At 33.2% G+C, this 16,713-nt stretch overlaps 6 protein-coding genes and 1 long non-coding RNA gene across 17 annotated transcripts; 1 reads left to right on the forward strand and 6 right to left on the reverse strand.

Moving 5' to 3' along the window:
• Positions 1-901: 901 nt before the first annotated feature.
• On the reverse strand, positions 902-4,329 carry LOC139988586 (sodium-coupled monocarboxylate transporter 2). The gene is made up of 9 exons (XM_072006198.1): positions 4,198-4,329; positions 3,856-4,074; positions 3,391-3,736; positions 2,554-2,708; positions 2,304-2,444; positions 2,126-2,234; positions 1,784-2,005; positions 1,206-1,711; positions 902-1,131 (listed from the first exon to the last, which is right to left on the reverse strand). Exons 2-9 carry the CDS (start codon positions 4,071-4,073, stop codon positions 1,038-1,040), a joined length of 1,791 nt encoding a protein of 596 aa, XP_071862299.1. The 5' UTR covers position 4,074; positions 4,198-4,329; the 3' UTR covers positions 902-1,037.
• LOC139988585 (KICSTOR complex protein ITFG2) lies at positions 4,199-7,124 on the reverse strand. The gene is made up of 6 exons (XM_072006197.1): positions 6,978-7,124; positions 6,679-6,898; positions 6,280-6,596; positions 5,492-6,204; positions 5,199-5,433; positions 4,199-5,142 (listed from the first exon to the last, which is right to left on the reverse strand). Exons 1-6 carry the CDS (start codon positions 7,122-7,124, stop codon positions 4,963-4,965), a joined length of 1,812 nt encoding a protein of 603 aa, XP_071862298.1. The 3' UTR covers positions 4,199-4,962.
• On the reverse strand, positions 7,112-8,385 carry LOC139988602 (mitochondrial inner membrane protease subunit 2). Of its 4 annotated transcripts, none has more exons than XM_072006241.1 (3): positions 8,149-8,385; positions 7,423-7,744; positions 7,112-7,342 (listed from the first exon to the last, which is right to left on the reverse strand). In XM_072006241.1, the coding sequence occupies exons 2-3, from the start codon at positions 7,726-7,728 to the stop codon at positions 7,142-7,144; spliced, it is 507 nt and encodes a 168-aa protein (XP_071862342.1). In that variant the 5' UTR covers positions 7,729-7,744; positions 8,149-8,385; the 3' UTR covers positions 7,112-7,141. The 4 variants fall into 4 exon arrangements, with proteins under 4 accessions (XP_071862342.1, XP_071862344.1, XP_071862345.1 ...); XM_072006243.1 differs by lacking the exon at positions 8,149-8,385 and adding an exon at positions 8,035-8,139; XM_072006244.1 differs by lacking the exon at positions 8,149-8,385 and adding an exon at positions 8,116-8,132.
• Positions 7,200-11,796, forward strand: LOC139988608 (uncharacterized). The gene is made up of 2 exons (XR_011800173.1): positions 7,200-7,338; positions 11,340-11,796. It is a non-coding gene; the product is annotated as an uncharacterized lncRNA (long non-coding RNA).
• On the reverse strand, positions 8,957-10,403 carry LOC139988565 (uncharacterized; the record flags this gene model as incomplete). The annotated part of the gene is made up of 1 exon (XM_072006151.1): positions 8,957-10,403. A coding segment is annotated over one exon (513 nt), but the record flags the coding sequence as incomplete, so codon positions are not given.
• On the reverse strand, positions 10,378-15,309 carry Ric-3 (RIC3 acetylcholine receptor chaperone). Of its 7 annotated transcripts, none has more exons than XM_072006206.1 (9): positions 15,024-15,309; positions 14,451-14,804; positions 13,752-14,014; positions 13,482-13,671; positions 12,633-12,682; positions 11,599-11,756; positions 11,338-11,524; positions 10,547-10,748; positions 10,378-10,501 (listed from the first exon to the last, which is right to left on the reverse strand). In XM_072006206.1, coding segments are annotated over exons 1-9 (1,551 nt in total). In that variant the 5' UTR covers positions 15,169-15,309; the 3' UTR covers positions 10,378-10,499. The 7 variants fall into 7 exon arrangements, with proteins under 7 accessions (XP_071862307.1, XP_071862306.1, XP_071862304.1 ...); XM_072006205.1 differs by having other exon boundaries at positions 12,633-12,685; XM_072006203.1 differs by lacking the exon at positions 12,633-12,682 and adding an exon at positions 13,040-13,179.
• A 428-nt stretch (positions 15,310-15,737) lies between these two features.
• Positions 15,738-16,612, reverse strand: LOC139988606 (alpha-ketoglutarate dehydrogenase component 4). 2 transcript variants are annotated; one of them, XM_072006254.1, is made up of 4 exons: positions 16,447-16,612; positions 16,297-16,351; positions 16,067-16,227; positions 15,738-15,879 (listed from the first exon to the last, which is right to left on the reverse strand). In XM_072006254.1, the coding sequence occupies exons 1-4, from the start codon at positions 16,468-16,470 to the stop codon at positions 15,862-15,864; spliced, it is 258 nt and encodes an 85-aa protein (XP_071862355.1). In that variant the 5' UTR covers positions 16,471-16,612; the 3' UTR covers positions 15,738-15,861. The 2 variants fall into 2 exon arrangements, with proteins under 2 accessions (XP_071862355.1, XP_071862354.1); XM_072006253.1 differs by having other exon boundaries at positions 16,067-16,236.
• Between the last annotated feature and the right edge of the window lie 101 nt (positions 16,613-16,713).

Here is a 16,713-nt window from a genome sequence, read left to right on the forward strand (position 1 = left end):
CGGAATCTTAACGTTTTATTCCTTTTCGCCGGATCCACATACGTAGTTTTCTAAAAATCGAGTTGTCACGAGAAAAGAATTTCGTAAAAATGCGCCAAAGTGTGAAGCAACGTTCCACCGTAATGAACGCGATCCGAATGCTTGTAAAAGGATTAAACACTAGAGAATAACGCGGTAGCTTAGAAAGCTGCGTTAGTTACACATCCAAGTTCGGTGAACCGTGACTGATAGCACCGCGGTCAAAGCATTATCGCACATACGCGTCTTTCCTACGATTTTAATATATCTTCGCTATTGATTTTTCATACAGACTACAACAATGTCGTCTCTATTGTGAACGATAACAGTAAGCCACTGGACGATAAATCGTAGCGAATTTTTCAATCTGTGTCGCGAGTTGCCGTTTGTGAAACGATAAAATATTTGCAATAAAACGTAACAACTTTATGCCGTATCGAACGGACCTCGAGTTCGATGAAAACATCGTATAAAATTAAATTACAGCCTTTGAACGTAGCATTGTTTGATTCTTTTGAAATGGGCCGTATCTTTGAAATTTCATTGAATGGAAGAAGCACGGTCGTAGACACGTGCAACCATCATCGCGCATATTTTACGATCGATCTTTCGCGGATTTTCAAGATCAACTCGACGAATGACTGGACGAAAAACACCCTTCGCATTTCCATTCGTCCTAATCCGATAGGCATCGTTCCTCCAGATGTATAAACGAGTTGTTTGTATTGAGATGCGTGGGACAGATATATAATCTAGTCAATTTGACACCCTCCTCGAGGGTCTAATGGGTGCTTTCAACCCAGAACGAACCAGTTATGTAGAACTTTGTTATGCCAAATGGTCGAGCAGGACTGCGCTTCGATGCTTATCGCACGGCGATTCGTTTGTCTTCGATGGTTCTTAATTTTATTAAAAACTTTCTTTCGTCGTAACGTACAAATTAATAGTCGTTCAGTTGGACTTTATGTATTCTATGAACACAACGTCAGAGAGAAGAAATAAAAGTAGTTACGTTCGTTTTACAAATTCAGCTTTTCCATTTCTGCGTTCTTCACCAGCGTGTTCGATATCGAATGCATTGGAACCTCGGTGTATTTTTTCGGTGGTAGAAATCTGAAACGACACGGCCATGCTCGTGAATAGTTTTGCCATTTTTTATCGAAATTAAAACGAATATATTTCCATACCTCTGAACTATCGGTGGAAAATGATTTCTATCCACTTCGCTTAGATCGTTAACGCCAAACAAAAAACTGACTATCGTTCCGATCACCATCGATATCAGAAAACCGATCAAAGAATAATACATGAACGATATGGTAAACAAAATAAACGGTTCGTCGTCCGCGCTCGATAGAACGTCAGCCGTGTTCATCGTCGTTTGGTTCGACGCGATCTCCGCGTTTAAACAATCTTCGGTCGACGTAGAAAGAGGTGGATAAACTAACCGTTTTTGAATCATGTTCACTTGAGCCCCGACTATGATCCAAACCATGGCCAACATGGAAAGTAATCCACCAGCGATAGCACCTTTCGACGTTGCCCATGGTACTAACATTCCCAGGGTGAATATACCTAACATCGCGCCACTCGTTACACCGTGAAGGGTCAAAGAAAGTCGAAAAATATCGCCTAAACGATCTACGATGAAAACCAGCGACATACAAATTAATCCTACGACTACTACGATAGCCTGAAAATCATAACGTTGTTAGTTGTTACTTTTGTCCAAAAGGACGAGCAAAGATGATACTTTATGATGTACCTTCATAATTTTCGCTGCTCTCTTCTCTTTCTCGCTACTATCGGGTAAATAAGGATCGATAAAATCCTCGTAAATTGTACCAGCAACTGTGTTCAAATTAGCACTCATCGTCGACAGACCAGCGCTGACAAGACCGGCTAGAAAAAGACCAGGTAGTCCTGGAATATCTGCAGCAACGTCCAACACGTAATATGGAAGTAATTGGTCGCTTCTGGAAATTACCTGCGAACCGATTGAACCTTTACATTTTTTTTTTTCTTTTTTTTTTCTTCTTTTTTTTTTTTTTTTTAACAACAGGGGATGTAATTAATTTCTGTTTATATAGAAACGAAAGGTACGTACGTGTGTGCTTATAGGATCACACTTATGGTATCTAGCGTACATTATAAGACCGGTAAAAACGGATATCCATTTTATAGCTACAATACATAAACTCATAAACGCTATTGACCTAACGAAATAAAAATCTTGCTCGTTACAAATTTCTTTCACCTTCGAGAAATATTATTGTAGTACTCACTTATACGCTTCCTTGATATTCGGCACAGCTAGAAATCTTTGCATTGATACTTGACTGATACCGAGCCCTGATAACCACGTCATCGTCATACCAACTGACATGCCCCAAAAAGAATTCCGAACGAACGGACTTGGATCCATGCTGTGACGTGCGATAAATAGCCAATTAAGAGACGCTTCGACACGAGGTAATAACAATAATAATAATAATAATAATAAAATAGTAATAAAAGTTCTATAGACGATCATACTTCCAAAACACTATTCTGCTACCCTCTTCCGATATCCTCCAAGTCTGGAATATACCGCCTACAGCCGTAGTACCCAATATGAATACCGCGAATAAACTTCCCAACGTTACAGTCATTTGAATAGTGTCAGCCCATACAACGGCTTTCAATCCACCCTAAATATTTTTCAGGAAGATATTGATTATCGAAACAAACGTATTAATAGCGTTATTGTTAACGACGCATCGTGAAACGAAACGAGCCGCTCTTTACAAAATATTTACGTAATCGTTGTAATTGCTGGCCGTATCTAGCGATAATATCGTAAGCAGTGTAAACATTTGACGAAAATCGACGCGCCAAGAAGACGGCTCGTGTAATTCCATGTTTAATCGTAATTACATTTTATTCGTATCTCCCATATGATTTATCAACTATATAGTCCTTTATATGCGATAACGTTGGACATATTTGTAAATATCGCGTATCGTCGTCTATCATTTCCATACGATTTGCGCAATTCCCAGCCGTTTATTTTTTCAACCGATGAAAACTTTTCACGCGAGGACGTTTAAAGATCGTTCAACGGTCTAACCGATCGAGTCTGGTAATAGACTCGAGTTTAAACGTTATTTACAATTTCGTTCTTTACAATCTTAAAGGAAAAACCGAGTACCTTTGAAATGGTTTAGAACGATTATTTAAGCGTAACCTACAAGAAGGACATTGAACTTTCCATACTAAGCTCCGTCGACGCGAATAACTCGCAAGTGGAGAGTTAGTTAGACTAGAGTTCGATACGACGATTCTTAAAAGCTATTTAAAAGGAAAGTAGGAAGTGTAGGTGAAATAACTTACGATAGTCGTGTAGAATATGCACACTGTACAAATTATCGGGGTGATCAAGTGAAGATTGATGGACGTTGCCTGGGAAAATGCTAACGCCGGTACGTATATGATCAGAGGGATGTAAATGATCAAAGAAAGCGTGTAAAGAAACGAGGCGAATGTCCGAACGGGCCTCGTAAATCTCATCTCCAGGTATTCAAACGTGCTGGTCAATTGTAATTGATAAAATACTGGCAAGTAGATAAGCGAAATGAGAGCACACGATATAATCGATGTAAAAATGCAGGCGGCATATTGTGTACCATACTGATATACTTCGACGGGTACAGCGAGCAAAGAAACTGCCGATATGTGACTGAAATAAATCAAAGAAAACATTTTTCTATTTTCAACATCGTGAAAGAATTATTTTTATCGACGCTTCGATAGATCCGTACGCGTTCGTTAGAAAATATAATTTCCACAGTTTTTTACCTGGCAATTAAACTCATGCTAACTGGGAAACAGGACATTGTTTTCCCTCCGAGCAAATACTCGGTAGTGTTATCCTGTTTCTTGCCAAAACAGCCAAAATAAATTCCTATGAGGACGCTGATCCCTAAAAGACCACCGAACAATGTGTAATCGGTCCATCCGAATGTAAGTTGTTTCAGTTCTTGTCCGAGCAGTGATCTTGTTTCGTTTTCTGCCATTCTAAAAACGATGAAATTGAAATTGAGGATTAACTCGCGATAGAAAACGTTCGTTCGCCACTTTCGTTCTCGTCCGGTTAAACTAAACTCTGGTCTGCTATTGCAACTGACAAAACTATTTCACCTTTCTTTTTATTTACAGTACGATAATGTTCGATGTAGTACGATAAACGATTAATAGTAGTTCAATATTTGTCGCACTCGTGTATTGATCTATTTCTGTTACTCGTTATCGAAAATCGAATTCATCGATACGTAAATAAGAAATCAAAATGCAGCGTGTTGATTCAGGAGATTTGCGGAAAATGTCGATTAATGGTCAATCTATAAATATGAAATTCAGCGATTTCGTAAAAAGAAGGAAAAGTACTAGATGCAAGCCACATTCTCACTAATAATGATAACGTTCAGCACAATGCTTTATGTTTAACTGATTCTGCACGAACATCTATCTAATTTATGATAGGTAGATAAAGTTTCATCTTTCGCAATGTTCTGTAAATAATTGAGTATTCTTAAATCAGTCGCTGGGCTGAATCTTGAGTTCTTCCGTTACCGATATCATTCCCATTTTGTTTGCTAAAAATTTGCAAGAATCTTCTTCGGTCATATATCCTTCGTTCTAAGACGGAAACGACGACGAACGTTAGGTCAAACGAACGGGTCCTGTCAATACGCATAAGAACTGTACTCGCGAATAGAAATGATATGGAAATACGGGCAATAAATTTCTTGAACAAATATCGTTCCTATCTAGAGTGAAGTAGTTTGTAGAGAAAGAACAACAGGATTGCTTTATAAGAATCTGTATATATTCCTTATTTTTGTAATTTTTTATAATTTTATAATTTTTTTTTTTTTTTTTCTTATAATTTTACAGAATTAAATCTTAAGATAATCCATACAGCAACCATTCAGTTAACTCTTGTATTTTCTGTTGTTTCTCCATCTCGGTACAGTTTCCTAGGAGATTATCTAAAATTTTCTTTTCTTCGGAATCGAGTTCGTCCATGGGATTCAAAGGCTTGGTAACCATACTTGGAAGTGTAACATCGTAATAAAGAAATATCTGCGAACATTAATACTTATAATTTGTTTGATTTACAAACGAATAATATACTTTACCTTATTATTGAAACTGTTATATACGAGACAAGGTGTTGGAAAACCAGGAGTAACATTATAGTTACCAGTACAGAATGCTCTAACTGGTTCTTCAAATTGAAAACGTACGCTATTACGTTGTTGATCTAAAATGTAGGTTTGCCCGTCCCATGCGCAAGCAACTATTTCGTCAGAACCATCGCCGGTTACGTCTAATCGACATAGAGCGAATATTTGATGATCTACTTGCATCGACCTACGAAACATTATGTAATCTGTATCGTTGCTAAATATTTGCAATTTTGAAATCTTACCATAGAATGATTTCGTCCTTAACTAACATTATTGTCCCATCTAAAGTAGCAAGTGCGTAAGGTTTTCCTTGTAATAAATTATCTTGTATATTCGCGTCGGTTTCGGTTTTACCTTTCGCTTTTGCATCTTCTATCTTATTGTTACTGCTATTATCTTGACACGAAAAATGCTTATATGTAGGTAACAAAGAATCCTTTTCCGACTTAATGTCGTAACCACCGAGAATTACGTTGCCTCCAAAAACATTACCATCAACTTGATCCCGACTAGAAGGATCGATAGTTCCAAAAGCTTTATTCGTTTTAGAATTTTCGATCGTTGAATTTTTCCTACGTCCTTCCATCGTACTAAGGCTACTTTTCCTTATCTCTGATTGCGAATTATTTTTTTTAAATTCTAATGAGACAGATTTCAAGTTCTTACCACATTGCACTTCGTTTAAAACACTCGATTTGAATAATAACTCTTTAAATTCGTAATTCGACTTATTTTCTACTACACACTCTAGATCTCCGATGATTTCCGTTGAAATATTTTGATTGCGCATTCTTGATATTCCCAACGTTTGATAATCCACGCAACTCGCTGCTGTTTCGTTACTTTTCTGATTAATTTCATCTTCTAAATGACAATCTTCTGGATTACATTTAATTCGCATGAACGTTCCGCCAGGTTGAGCAACTAACAACGTTGGTGTTCCATCTGCCATATGCTAAATAAAAACATTAAAATTCGTTATTACCATAGATTAAAGAATTTACCTTTCTTTTATACAAATTTACTACACCTGTAACGTGACTGTTCCTATTTGATTGGCACATTCCCATTTATTCAGTCCAACTAACTTTCCTCTACCTAATTCCAGATTACTTGACCATCTGTAAGATCTAACTACACGATCGGTCAAACCAAGTACCATTTCATTTGCACCATCTTTATCAACATCTGCTACTAAGACCATTTTTGTATTAGTTGGGATTCTTTGTACATGAACGCACTCCATTTTACCAGATAATTCGTTAATTTCATTATTGCCATCTATTTGATCTAAACTTGAAGAACTTGTCATATTAACACCTGTTGCGATATCCGTGCTTGGATGGCCTATGATTTTTATCCAATAATATACAAATTATAATTATTTTAAACAGCAATACAAAACACAATAATATAATTTGCAACTCACCATGTTTTATGTTGTCTTGATCAATTGGTTCCTTGATTAATTGTTGAGTAGAAGTTACGTTGCTCATACTAGGGTTAACAGATCTTGGGCTATAAAAGATATGTGCCCAGCCATCTCCACATATTACAACTAACGCATTTCGTCCATAGTTAAAAATATCTCCTATCGCTACACTAGTTATAAGGCCTAGCCCAGGTATCTTTTGCCATAACTCTGAGCCCTGTAATATAATAATTTAGAATAAACAGCGTAACGATTCATGACACTAAATTATTAGTAAATTAGTAATGTCAATTCACTTTAAAAATATAAAGTTCTCCCTCTGCTGTACCAATAACTAATTCATTGTCACCATCATTGTCAACATCTCCAATTGTTAAACCATGTCTACATACAGTGCCAGGTAAGTCCCATTGAAGTCTTTTAACAAAACTAACAGCCCTCATTTTCTCTACGACAAGCTCTATCTAGCTGGTACTTTTGGTGAATTTAGTGGAAAATTATGATTCGTCATAGAAGGATAAAGATATCGCCAACGGCTAGGTGGCCAGACTATGGAAGTAGCTTTAGCAGTTATCAATCCAAGAGAAATTGGTCCGAAAGTATTAGAGTCCATGGAACGTCCAATATGGTCACCTTCTACCCAACAATGACCTTCAGGTATCTAATAAATAGGTATGAATTTCCTTATTATTCATAAAATTTTATAAGCGAAGATTTGTGGAGTGAAAAATTCTCAAATACCTGTAGAATGTCTGCTTTATAGCCATGTGTGCGTACAATGTCTCCAGAAAGTCCTATAACTCGCTTAATCAAAATTTGTTCTGGAGTTTTTGGAGATTTTACAGTTACTATTTCGCCGCGTTGAATATCTTGTGTACGTACTGCTCGGCGATTCAGAAAAACATAATCAGGATTTCTTTCATCAGGATTTAAGGTTGGCTGCATAGAAACTCCTTCTACTTTGGCTATGTAACCAACTGTATCCAAAAAAGTGATCCCGATAGGGATGCCTATAAGGATACCCGCAAAGAAATGTCGTACTTTCATCTATTGCATTTATCGACTACGAATAAGAAAAATATTTTGAATTAGACATCTATAAGTGTACACAAAATTACATTTATTGACTATAATTTTACAATAACAAATATGAAGTGATGCTTTAAAAAGAGAATCTATATTACTTTTTCATTATCACAAAATTATTAACAAAATTTTAATATAGTTCTTTATTCATAAACTGAAATAATCTTTTGTAGGTTAACACATAAAGTTTAAGACAGAGAATTTATTTTAGTCTCAAATTTTTTATACTGTCCGAGGATTTATATTAATAAAACTTTCATAATTTACAAGGTATTAAACAGATCTTATTGTTCGTTAAACTATGAACTCGAAATAAGTAGAGGTTACAAAATAATTTTAATGTGATACATTTAGGTTAGGAAAACTAATCTTGCTACAGACACATACATATTTTACATATACACAGATTGCAATATCCAATGCAATTATACAATGTTTTAAGTTATAAACTAAAATAATTATTTAGTAATGGTACTTGTTCTTTGTAGATTATACTTAGTTCCATCATAAGTCTAAATTATTCATGCAAAATAGGTGATTATATCTTATTACAAACTGATTTAAGATCAATATTTTATTTTTAGAATTCTAAAAACAAACATGAATTTTGATATAATAATATTATTTATTCCTTTAATAACAACGTTAAAGGTAACTGATATTACTAAAATGTACGAGCTTAAATAACCTATCATTTAATGGACCGGCATTTTTATTAATGAACGAATTATCATTAAAAAATGCTCCTACCTCCATTAGAATTTAGCTATACATACATACATATATATCTTAAAGCAATTATTTAAAAAAAATCACTTAATTATTATTAAAGTTATTTATATTAAACTTGTTTTAAATGTTGCATGTGGGAACATTTTTAACATTTTTACGATTGGGAGTAATTTTTAAACTATAACTGATAAACATTTACGAGGTCCGCGTTTTCTTAATAGTAATACATATTACAAAAAAATGCGCCAACTCTGTATTATTGACATAAAAATATTTTAAGATATATTTAATGATAGTTTACATTTAACATTATCTATTTATATAGACATCATATAACAGTGCTAATAACTTCATCTCATAGTGGCTATTAAAACATGATTTGAACATTAAAATACGTTATTAACATTATTATGGAAGATCATGCAATTAAACTGTTTAATTTTTATACAACACTGAATACGATTTCAACTTGTATTTTAATATCTTTCATCTTTACATAACGAACGTCAGGGAATTATACATAATATGATGCAAAGTGTTTGCATTCAATATGGAACTGCATAATTAAACATAGGTATGAAAATGACATGGCTATATACTAAATGGTTTTATAAACTACATTATTAAAAAATTCTCAGTTAAATGTAACTCAAATACTGCATACAGAATTCCATATAAAATTTAATGTGATAAAAAATGAACAAGTAATTAATAAATTGCCAGCATAATACAAAATTCTAGATAACATTAAACAATTGGTAATGTGTACAAGCGTTATACAGATCAGTGCTTGCCAATCACCATACCTGATATAGCATTAATACCACAGTAATACATATTAATAATTACTTAGTGCCTATTGCCTGTGCTTGAATTCTGTGGTCATTATTGCACAATGACTTTATCAGATATGTGCACGATGCACTGCCTCTTACTTGGCCCCTCTGATTAGTAAATTTTTGATCCTATGAAATATAAATATAAGATACAATAGGCAAAGATGTAATCATATAATAAATTCGATTCTTATGAACATATTAGGTCTTTGGCAGTGCTTAACCAAAATCTATACCATTCGTGATTATTTTGTTATTTCTCTCTTACTATAATCTGTAAATTTTCAAGATTGGTAAACACTGATTCAATCAAACGTTAGTTCATCATCATAGTTTTTCTTTTTATCCTGAATTGTCTTTTCATTATAATGTAACCCATTATTTTCATCTTTAATCTGTTCTATTTAATTTCCCTTGCCAAATTTTTACAATTTCGTTGTTTTTACAACTGTCATTATCTTCTGATTTACCATATTTGTTTTCTCTCACTGATATATTTAAAGTAAAATATATATTTTTATTATTCTGTCCTTTCTCTTGTTATTTTTCCATTTCCTATTCGTTTCCCGTCACTTCCTCTTCCTCCTCTTCGTCATCATCTTCGTCATCATCTTCTTCTTCCTCTTCCTCTTCCTCTTCATCATCCTCTTCTTCTTCCTCTTCCTCTTCCTCTTCCTCTTCATCATCCTCTTCTTCTTCCTCTTCCTCTTCATCATCCTCTTCATCATCCTCTTCTTCTCCTTCTTCCTCTCTCTCTTCCTCTTCATCCGCCTCTTCTTCTCCTTCTTCCCCTCTCTCTTCCTCTTCATCCTCCTCGTCCCCCTGCTCTTCCCCTTCATCCTCTTCGTCCTCGTCGTCGTCTTCCTCTTGCTCTTCCTCCATCTCCTCCTCTGCTCCGTCGCTTTCCTCCTCCTCATCCTTCTCTTCTTCCTCGCTCTCCTCCTCCTCCTCATCCTTCTCTTCTTCCTCGCTCTCCTCCTCCTCCTCCTCCTCCTCCTCCTCCTCCTCCTCCTCCTCCTCCTCTACACCTTTATCCACTTCATCTTCTTCACTCTCCTCCTTATCAGTTAATTTTACTCTTCCCCTATCTTCTTCATTTTCCTTTGCCTTTCGAATCTCTTCTGCTTCTTTAACTTCTTTTACCTCTGTTTTTCCACCTTTTTCTTCTAATTGTTCTTGTTGGTCATCTTTAAATATATTTTGTTCTATACATATTTTTTGCTTTTTTTCTCCCCCTTTTATTTGCTGTTGTTTTTCTTTATAAATTTCTTTCATTTCATTAACTTGTAGTTCAGTATCTACTTCTTCTTTTCTATTGGTTGTTCTAACCTTTAGAGCTTTTTCTGTATCATCCATATTCAAAATTGTTGTATCTTCTGTATTTTGTATTTTCTGATCTTCTGCCTCAGATACCTAAAGTAATGGAACAATATTTAGTATCTTTATTTTTAGTATGACATTATAATGTCTGATTCAATCTAGTGTAATAATTATGAATTCGGAAAGGAATAACTAAACAGTGTAACTAAATGTAGAATGATTATGTGGATTTAAATAGTTCAGGCAAATTATGTTTGCTGTTGTTGTAACAAAGTTATAATTAAATATTCAGTTATTTATATGTTAGTTATTTAAATGTTAATATTTGTAATAGTGAAAAAGATGTAATATATATAGTGTTTGTAGTTCAAGACTAATACATTAGTAATCCATTTAGTAGATAATATAAATTAAATATTAATGCTCAAAATAAATCACAGATTAATAATTACTGATGCGTAATAGCACATTAATGTTCAATTTATGTTATTATGTTATTATTAATTTATAATTATTATTTGAAAAAAATAATTTTTATATCCTACATAGTTCCTGTGATCTGCCATTTTCATATTAAATAATCTGTACAGAAGCAAACAATTAAATGAATGAAAGAATCACCAAATAAAACAAGGTTCCGCAGATTCATTTGATTCTGTTGGTAATTCTAATATTTTCTTACAGCTGCATTTTGGTCGAGACTGATGAGAGAGAGGGTCATTTTGCCTGAAAGTACAACAGGTGCCTCTACATCCTCTTCTGCTTTTTGAGCTTGTGTTTCTGAATCTGTTACAAGTAATTCACATTGTGGAGGAAGTGCACCTTCTAAATATATCGGTTTTGGTGGTGTTTTTTCTCTCTCAATATGGCTGAAACAATTCCATTACAATTATTAAATATGCTATATTGTAACAAATATATCTTTTCAAAATGCTTTCATTACCTTTGTGAAATTGGAATTATAGGAGTAGTAGGTCTACTACCCTTACCCTCACAACTAGCTGTCATCTCCATACCTATGACTTTAACAGTTGGTGAATGTTCTATGTTTTCTACTTCTTTATCTGTCATACTATGTTCAGCCTGGACAATGGTATCGTTCTGTAAATTAAATAATGCAAATAATTGATCTCGTGTATTATGTTACCTTAAGGGAATAATATTTTACTTTACATTTTTTAATATAAGATATATATAATATATATTACGAATGCTGCATTATGATCGTTAATACTTAATAAATAAACAAAGTTTTTAATCCCCTTCTTTTTACAAATACAATACAGCATTCGCTTAAAAATTCACACATTTTAAAAAATTGTTTAAAAAATCATGCTGTTCTGTTAAAAAAACTTACAATGTAACAGTAACTAAATTAATGGAGCTATAAATAACAATAGTTAATTTATAAACATGCATTTAAATATATCAATTTAATGAAAGAGATTATATCTAAAAAAAATATACGGTACCAATAATTTTTAATATGTTTTAACATGTTTTAATACATCATAAATACTCTGAAACGTTGTTATTGCAAGGTTGATTCCTTAATATTAGAATATAAAAATACCTAAATATAACAGGTTACCTTTAAATGACAAATATTTTTATTTTACTGAAGATATTACGTGTTGTAGTCACTGACAATCACTTCGTTAACTGCGAATTTTTCGCCGAGAATATGTATTTATTGCCATGTGTTATAGTCGACAATGCGTCTTTATCTACATACTCATTTCCGTATATAAAAATAATAATGAGGCAAAAGATAGAAGTTATTATGACATATACGCATTGTTACTTTATTAATCACCGTAAGTTACATGCGTGAATAACTGAAATGATTGTCAATGATTTAAAGGCAATCTGAGTATAACAAATTTATTATTTGTGGAAAAATATAAATTTAGCGCAAACAATTTATCACAAACTCTGGTTACTCTTGTTAGGTAATCTTTGAGGCAAAGAATATACCTTAGATGAGCGATCAACCCCTGCCAGGCCTTTGGACTTTGGAGGCCCATCTACTATTTAAATGTAAAAATAAGAACTATAAATTCTATCATTTATAATATATTTAATAATTTAAATGCTTTTAACGAGTACTTCACTCAGCTAAAATATGAGTATGCACATTTTTATATGAAGATGAATATATAAAAAATGATCAATAATTTAAATATAGTTATACAGAAGCATTGGAGGATAAGAAAAAGCGAAATGCCGAAGATCTCATAATGTCGAAGATCTCGTAATGAATATGTATATAGTGTACAACAGGAGAGGTAAAACTTGAAACGCAATCAGAACACAACAACGTGCACATTTCTAAAGACTAAAAAACTGAAAATGTAAATTGTTTCATAATTAGTCTAGTAAACCTTGAGTTCTTGTTGTGGGCTTGGACTATGCATAACTGAACGTGATATGTTGCCCATCTGAACAACAATTCTTTCCATGGCTGCTTCCGTCTCGACCAAACGTCGTCTCAGTTGATCTATCTCTATGTCTCCTGCCGCTTCTTGTGTTCCAGCATGTATAACATTACCAAACGTGTTCAGAGAATATACACGAGTACTTACAATATTTTTAATTTTAGTCTAACAGTTTTTTGTTAAATTTATGATATAAATACGTGTGTGTTCTAATTGTGCAAACCTTGCATCATGCAACACCATTTAAAAATCTGATTAGATACTCAAAAAAACATGTACCTTATTTTTCAGTATTTCTTTAAAGGAACTAGCTTTCAAGGAAAACACTGCATTAATGATAATGTAAATCAAGTGTTGTCAATATCTCTCAAACATTTAAAAAACTTACGGTCCTTTAATTCCTCTATGGTAGGTGGCCTTTGTGGTGATGGGGACCTCTCCTTTTGATAATGCATTGTACCACCAGTCATTGCAGTAGCAAAAGCTTCAGGACTAAATACCATTTTCCGAAATTCTTTCTCCGCTGCAGCTCCTGGATATTCTGAAATGATTTCACTATCCGAATTTTTTCTCAGCACCTAATAAAATAAATTACAATAAGATTTCATAAAATTTAAATAAGGTTACCTAAATATCCTAATTTTATAAAATATTTTACCTTTACAATTGTATATAGGAAAAATAGTACAATGCCCGAAGTATATAATGGCATAATAATTCCCATAGTACCATTTCCTTTTGGTGCAGGAACAACATGTCCTGCACCTCCTAAAGGTGGTCTCATCTTTGGCACAACATGATCAGGTCTATCTGCTACCTTTGGTACAATATGAGAGGAAGGAATAGTTCTACCACGTTCTCTTAATGCAGGATGTAAACCACCTGCATGTGGAGGTGTACCTCGTTCTTGTTTTATGGTACCTAAAGATACAAATATTATTTTTTTAAATATTGCTTGAAAAGAAAAGCATGTAAAGCAAACAGAACTCAAAATTCCTTGTAATAATTCCTTTATAATTATTTTAGGTTTTATAGAAACATTAGTATATTATCATTTTAGTCTATTACACACATTTAAAGCTATAACTATAGGCCAAACTTATTCCCATCTACTCATCTCTAGTTATACATACTTGTTCTTTTGGCAACTTGCCAAATAGAAGAGATAACTTGAATCTCCTTTCCATATATAATTGGTTAGTTTAATAATACCAAACTGATATTCTTTATTAGAAGTAATTACTAATTCAGTGATTCAATTCAAATGATATAATTATGTTAATAATAAAAGAAAGTTATTCATGCTTGTTAATAGCTAATGTCAAAAGTTTTAAATAAGACTTTTTATAATTCTTACTGTGCGGCATTAAAATATGATATCTGATTAGATGTGGAGTTCCTAGTTGAGAAAGAGCTATACCAAAATGTATTTTAAGACAGAGGGAACTATTAAATGATCTGATTTCTTCTAAAACTTGTTTATAAGATTTTCCTAGGCGTTCTCTTTCAGCAAGAAATGTAGATAAATCTATACCACATCTAGCTAAAATTTCCTCTCTACATAAGCTTGCACCTTGTGGTGTTAATTTTACAGTTTTCAAAACATCTCTTACTCTTGGATCAATTTGATGATGTTTCAGTATATTCTGACATATTTCATACATAATATCAGCAGCAGTGACATCACTTTCAAAGATTACATCGCAGCATGCTAATAAACATTTGAGAATTTAATTCATTGACAAGGAAAAAATATAATTTTTACTTTTAAATAATTAATTAAAAGGAAAAAAATTGAAGGCTACAGAAAAATATATGTGATTGTAAATAAGTAGCTAGTTTTTTTAAATTCAATATAAATAAAATTTCTTCGTAATATCACGTGCTCTTCTTTATCTTCAATGAATTAGATATTTCGATAAAATCTTACCCGAATTGTCCGACGTATAATGTGGACTGACAGATGTTGTGAACATAGGATAGAAAATTTTCGGCCACAATACTGCAAAACACCCGATTACAATTGCTAGGACAAAAATCACCTTTCTTGGACCGAAATCCGTTATTTCAGCCATATTCGTAAATTTGTCGTTCGTATCGTTCTCGCAAATTCGATAAATGATAAAACAACTGTAGATCTTCCACTGGCACGTCCAGGGATCGCGAAAGTGGATGGAAGACGCAGCGCACTGTCGTCTGCTATTTCTGTCATGGGACAGGGCTGTGTCTATCAGCTTTTACTCCCAAAACGTTTTTCTTCAATTTATCCTTAACAGAATTCGCAAATACATTTATAGAATCAAGTGGCAAAGAACATATTTAAAAAGTGTAGGTCTTCCCAATTTGTTATACCTAACGCAATAAATATATTAAAAAGATTAACATAAAAGCAACTGTATTAAAAAGTTTGGAATATCCTTATATTTAGAAGCTGACTAATTTTTAATGATAATACTAATGTAACAATACACAAACATTATACAGGAATAACGTAATTTTACTGAACTTTTTTTTATCTAGGATCAAAACACTCTATCTGTTACAAGAATAAGCCAAAAAGCAAGCCAGAAATAGCAGGTTCTGGCAATGTCACATAGGCAAAGAAAGACCTTGTCTGATAGATGGATGATAAAAATATATACAATTTATAGGTTATTGTTTTGCTGGCATTTATTTACAGAATTGTTTATACAGAAAATGTGTAATAATACCCTAGAGTTGATAATGTTCTATATATTGAGCGCAGAGTTGATAATTCCTTACGGAATTTATTCTGGACCACCTCTCTATAACAAAAAAGAACTAATTTAATAAAAATTTGTTCCTTTTTCATTGCATATGGATTTTAGGAAGTATTACATGAATATAAAGATCATAAATATCATAAATTCATCTAAATTCTAATAATTTATGTTCTATATGAATGACAAGTTTGATTATATAAAGTAACTGATAAGATAACAGAATACTTACATTAATATATGCAATTTCCTTTTCATCAATGGGTCGTCTTTGATAGCGTGGAGGGAGATAAATATCTTCTATTGTTGGTAAAACCACTACATCAGGTCCTGTTGCACCAATACTTTTTTGCGACATAGTCGGCCCTGCATGCACAGATGGTGTGGCTGTACCTGAATTAACTAACCAATAACAAGAATTTCAGTCAGATGTCAACAGTAACTCTTGCTTGATATTATTACCTCTGTCACGTCCACCTTTACGAAATTTAATCAGGGGCACATGTGGTTTTACTACCTATTAAAATTTAAATCTTGTAAATTGAGTGTTTTTATTATAGTCATATATTAACATACGGTATACTTTTTTTACTATTATACCGATGCACTAACCTTCCAACCTTTGCTTGCCATCATAATTGTTCTTTAATATGTTTCTGTTGTGTCTTATTCGAAGGCCAAGTTTTACTTGCAACAGAAGCTTCCTTCGATCACTTTAAAGCTTCAAGTAGATGGCGTGTTTTGACATACCTTAGCGAGCACAAAATAATCGTCAAATACCTGTGTTAAATTCATTAATTTCGCGAAGTTAACAACATATATCACCAGAAATTAATAAGCAACTTTTCTACTTAACTTCGCTCAAGTATATCTAATTCA

Source organism: Bombus fervidus, chromosome 6 (genome assembly GCF_041682495.2).
Source record: "Bombus fervidus isolate BK054 chromosome 6, iyBomFerv1, whole genome shotgun sequence".
In the NCBI taxonomy this organism is placed as follows: Eukaryota; Metazoa; Arthropoda; class Insecta; order Hymenoptera; family Apidae; genus Bombus; species Bombus fervidus.

Coding starts and splice junctions, on each gene's coding strand:
- LOC139988586 (XM_072006198.1), bottom strand. CDS start 4,073: ATGGCAGAAAACGAAACAAGATCACTGCTCGGACAAGAACTGAAACAA. Junction 3,737..3,855: donor AGCATGAGTTTAATTGCCAG/GTAAAAAACTGT, acceptor GATTTATTTCAG/TCACATATCGGCAGTTTCTT. Junction 2,006..2,125: donor GTGATCCTATAAGCACACAC/GTACGTACCTTT, acceptor ATCGGTTCGCAG/GTAATTTCCAGAAGCGACCA.
- LOC139988585 (XM_072006197.1), bottom strand. CDS start 7,124: ATGAGGGCTGTTAGTTTTGTTAAAAGACTTCAATGGGACTTACCTGGC. Junction 6,899..6,977: donor GAGAACTTTATATTTTTAAA/GTGAATTGACAT, acceptor ATTATATTACAG/GGCTCAGAGTTATGGCAAAA. Junction 5,434..5,491: donor AAGGACGAAATCATTCTATG/GTAAGATTTCAA, acceptor AATGTTTCGTAG/GTCGATGCAAGTAGATCATC.
- LOC139988602 (XM_072006241.1), bottom strand. CDS start 7,728: ATGAAAGTACGACATTTCTTTGCGGGTATCCTTATAGGCATCCCTATC. Junction 7,343..7,422: donor ATAAAGCAGACATTCTACAG/GTATTTGAGAAT, acceptor CCTATTTATTAG/ATACCTGAAGGTCATTGTTG.
- Ric-3 (XM_072006203.1), bottom strand. CDS start 15,168: ATGGCTGAAATAACGGATTTCGGTCCAAGAAAGGTGATTTTTGTCCTA. Junction 14,015..14,450: donor TCATATTTTAATGCCGCACA/GTAAGAATTATA, acceptor TTGTATCTTTAG/GTACCATAAAACAAGAACGA. Junction 11,525..11,598: donor ATAATTCCAATTTCACAAAG/GTAATGAAAGCA, acceptor GAATTGTTTCAG/CCATATTGAGAGAGAAAAAA.
- LOC139988606 (XM_072006253.1), bottom strand. CDS start 16,470: ATGATGGCAAGCAAAGGTTGGAAG. Junction 16,352..16,446: donor TGGCAAGCAAAGGTTGGAAG/GTTAGTGCATCG, acceptor AAATTTTAATAG/GTAGTAAAACCACATGTGCC. Junction 16,237..16,296: donor TAAAGGTGGACGTGACAGAG/GTAATAATATCA, acceptor GTTATTGGTTAG/TTAATTCAGGTACAGCCACA.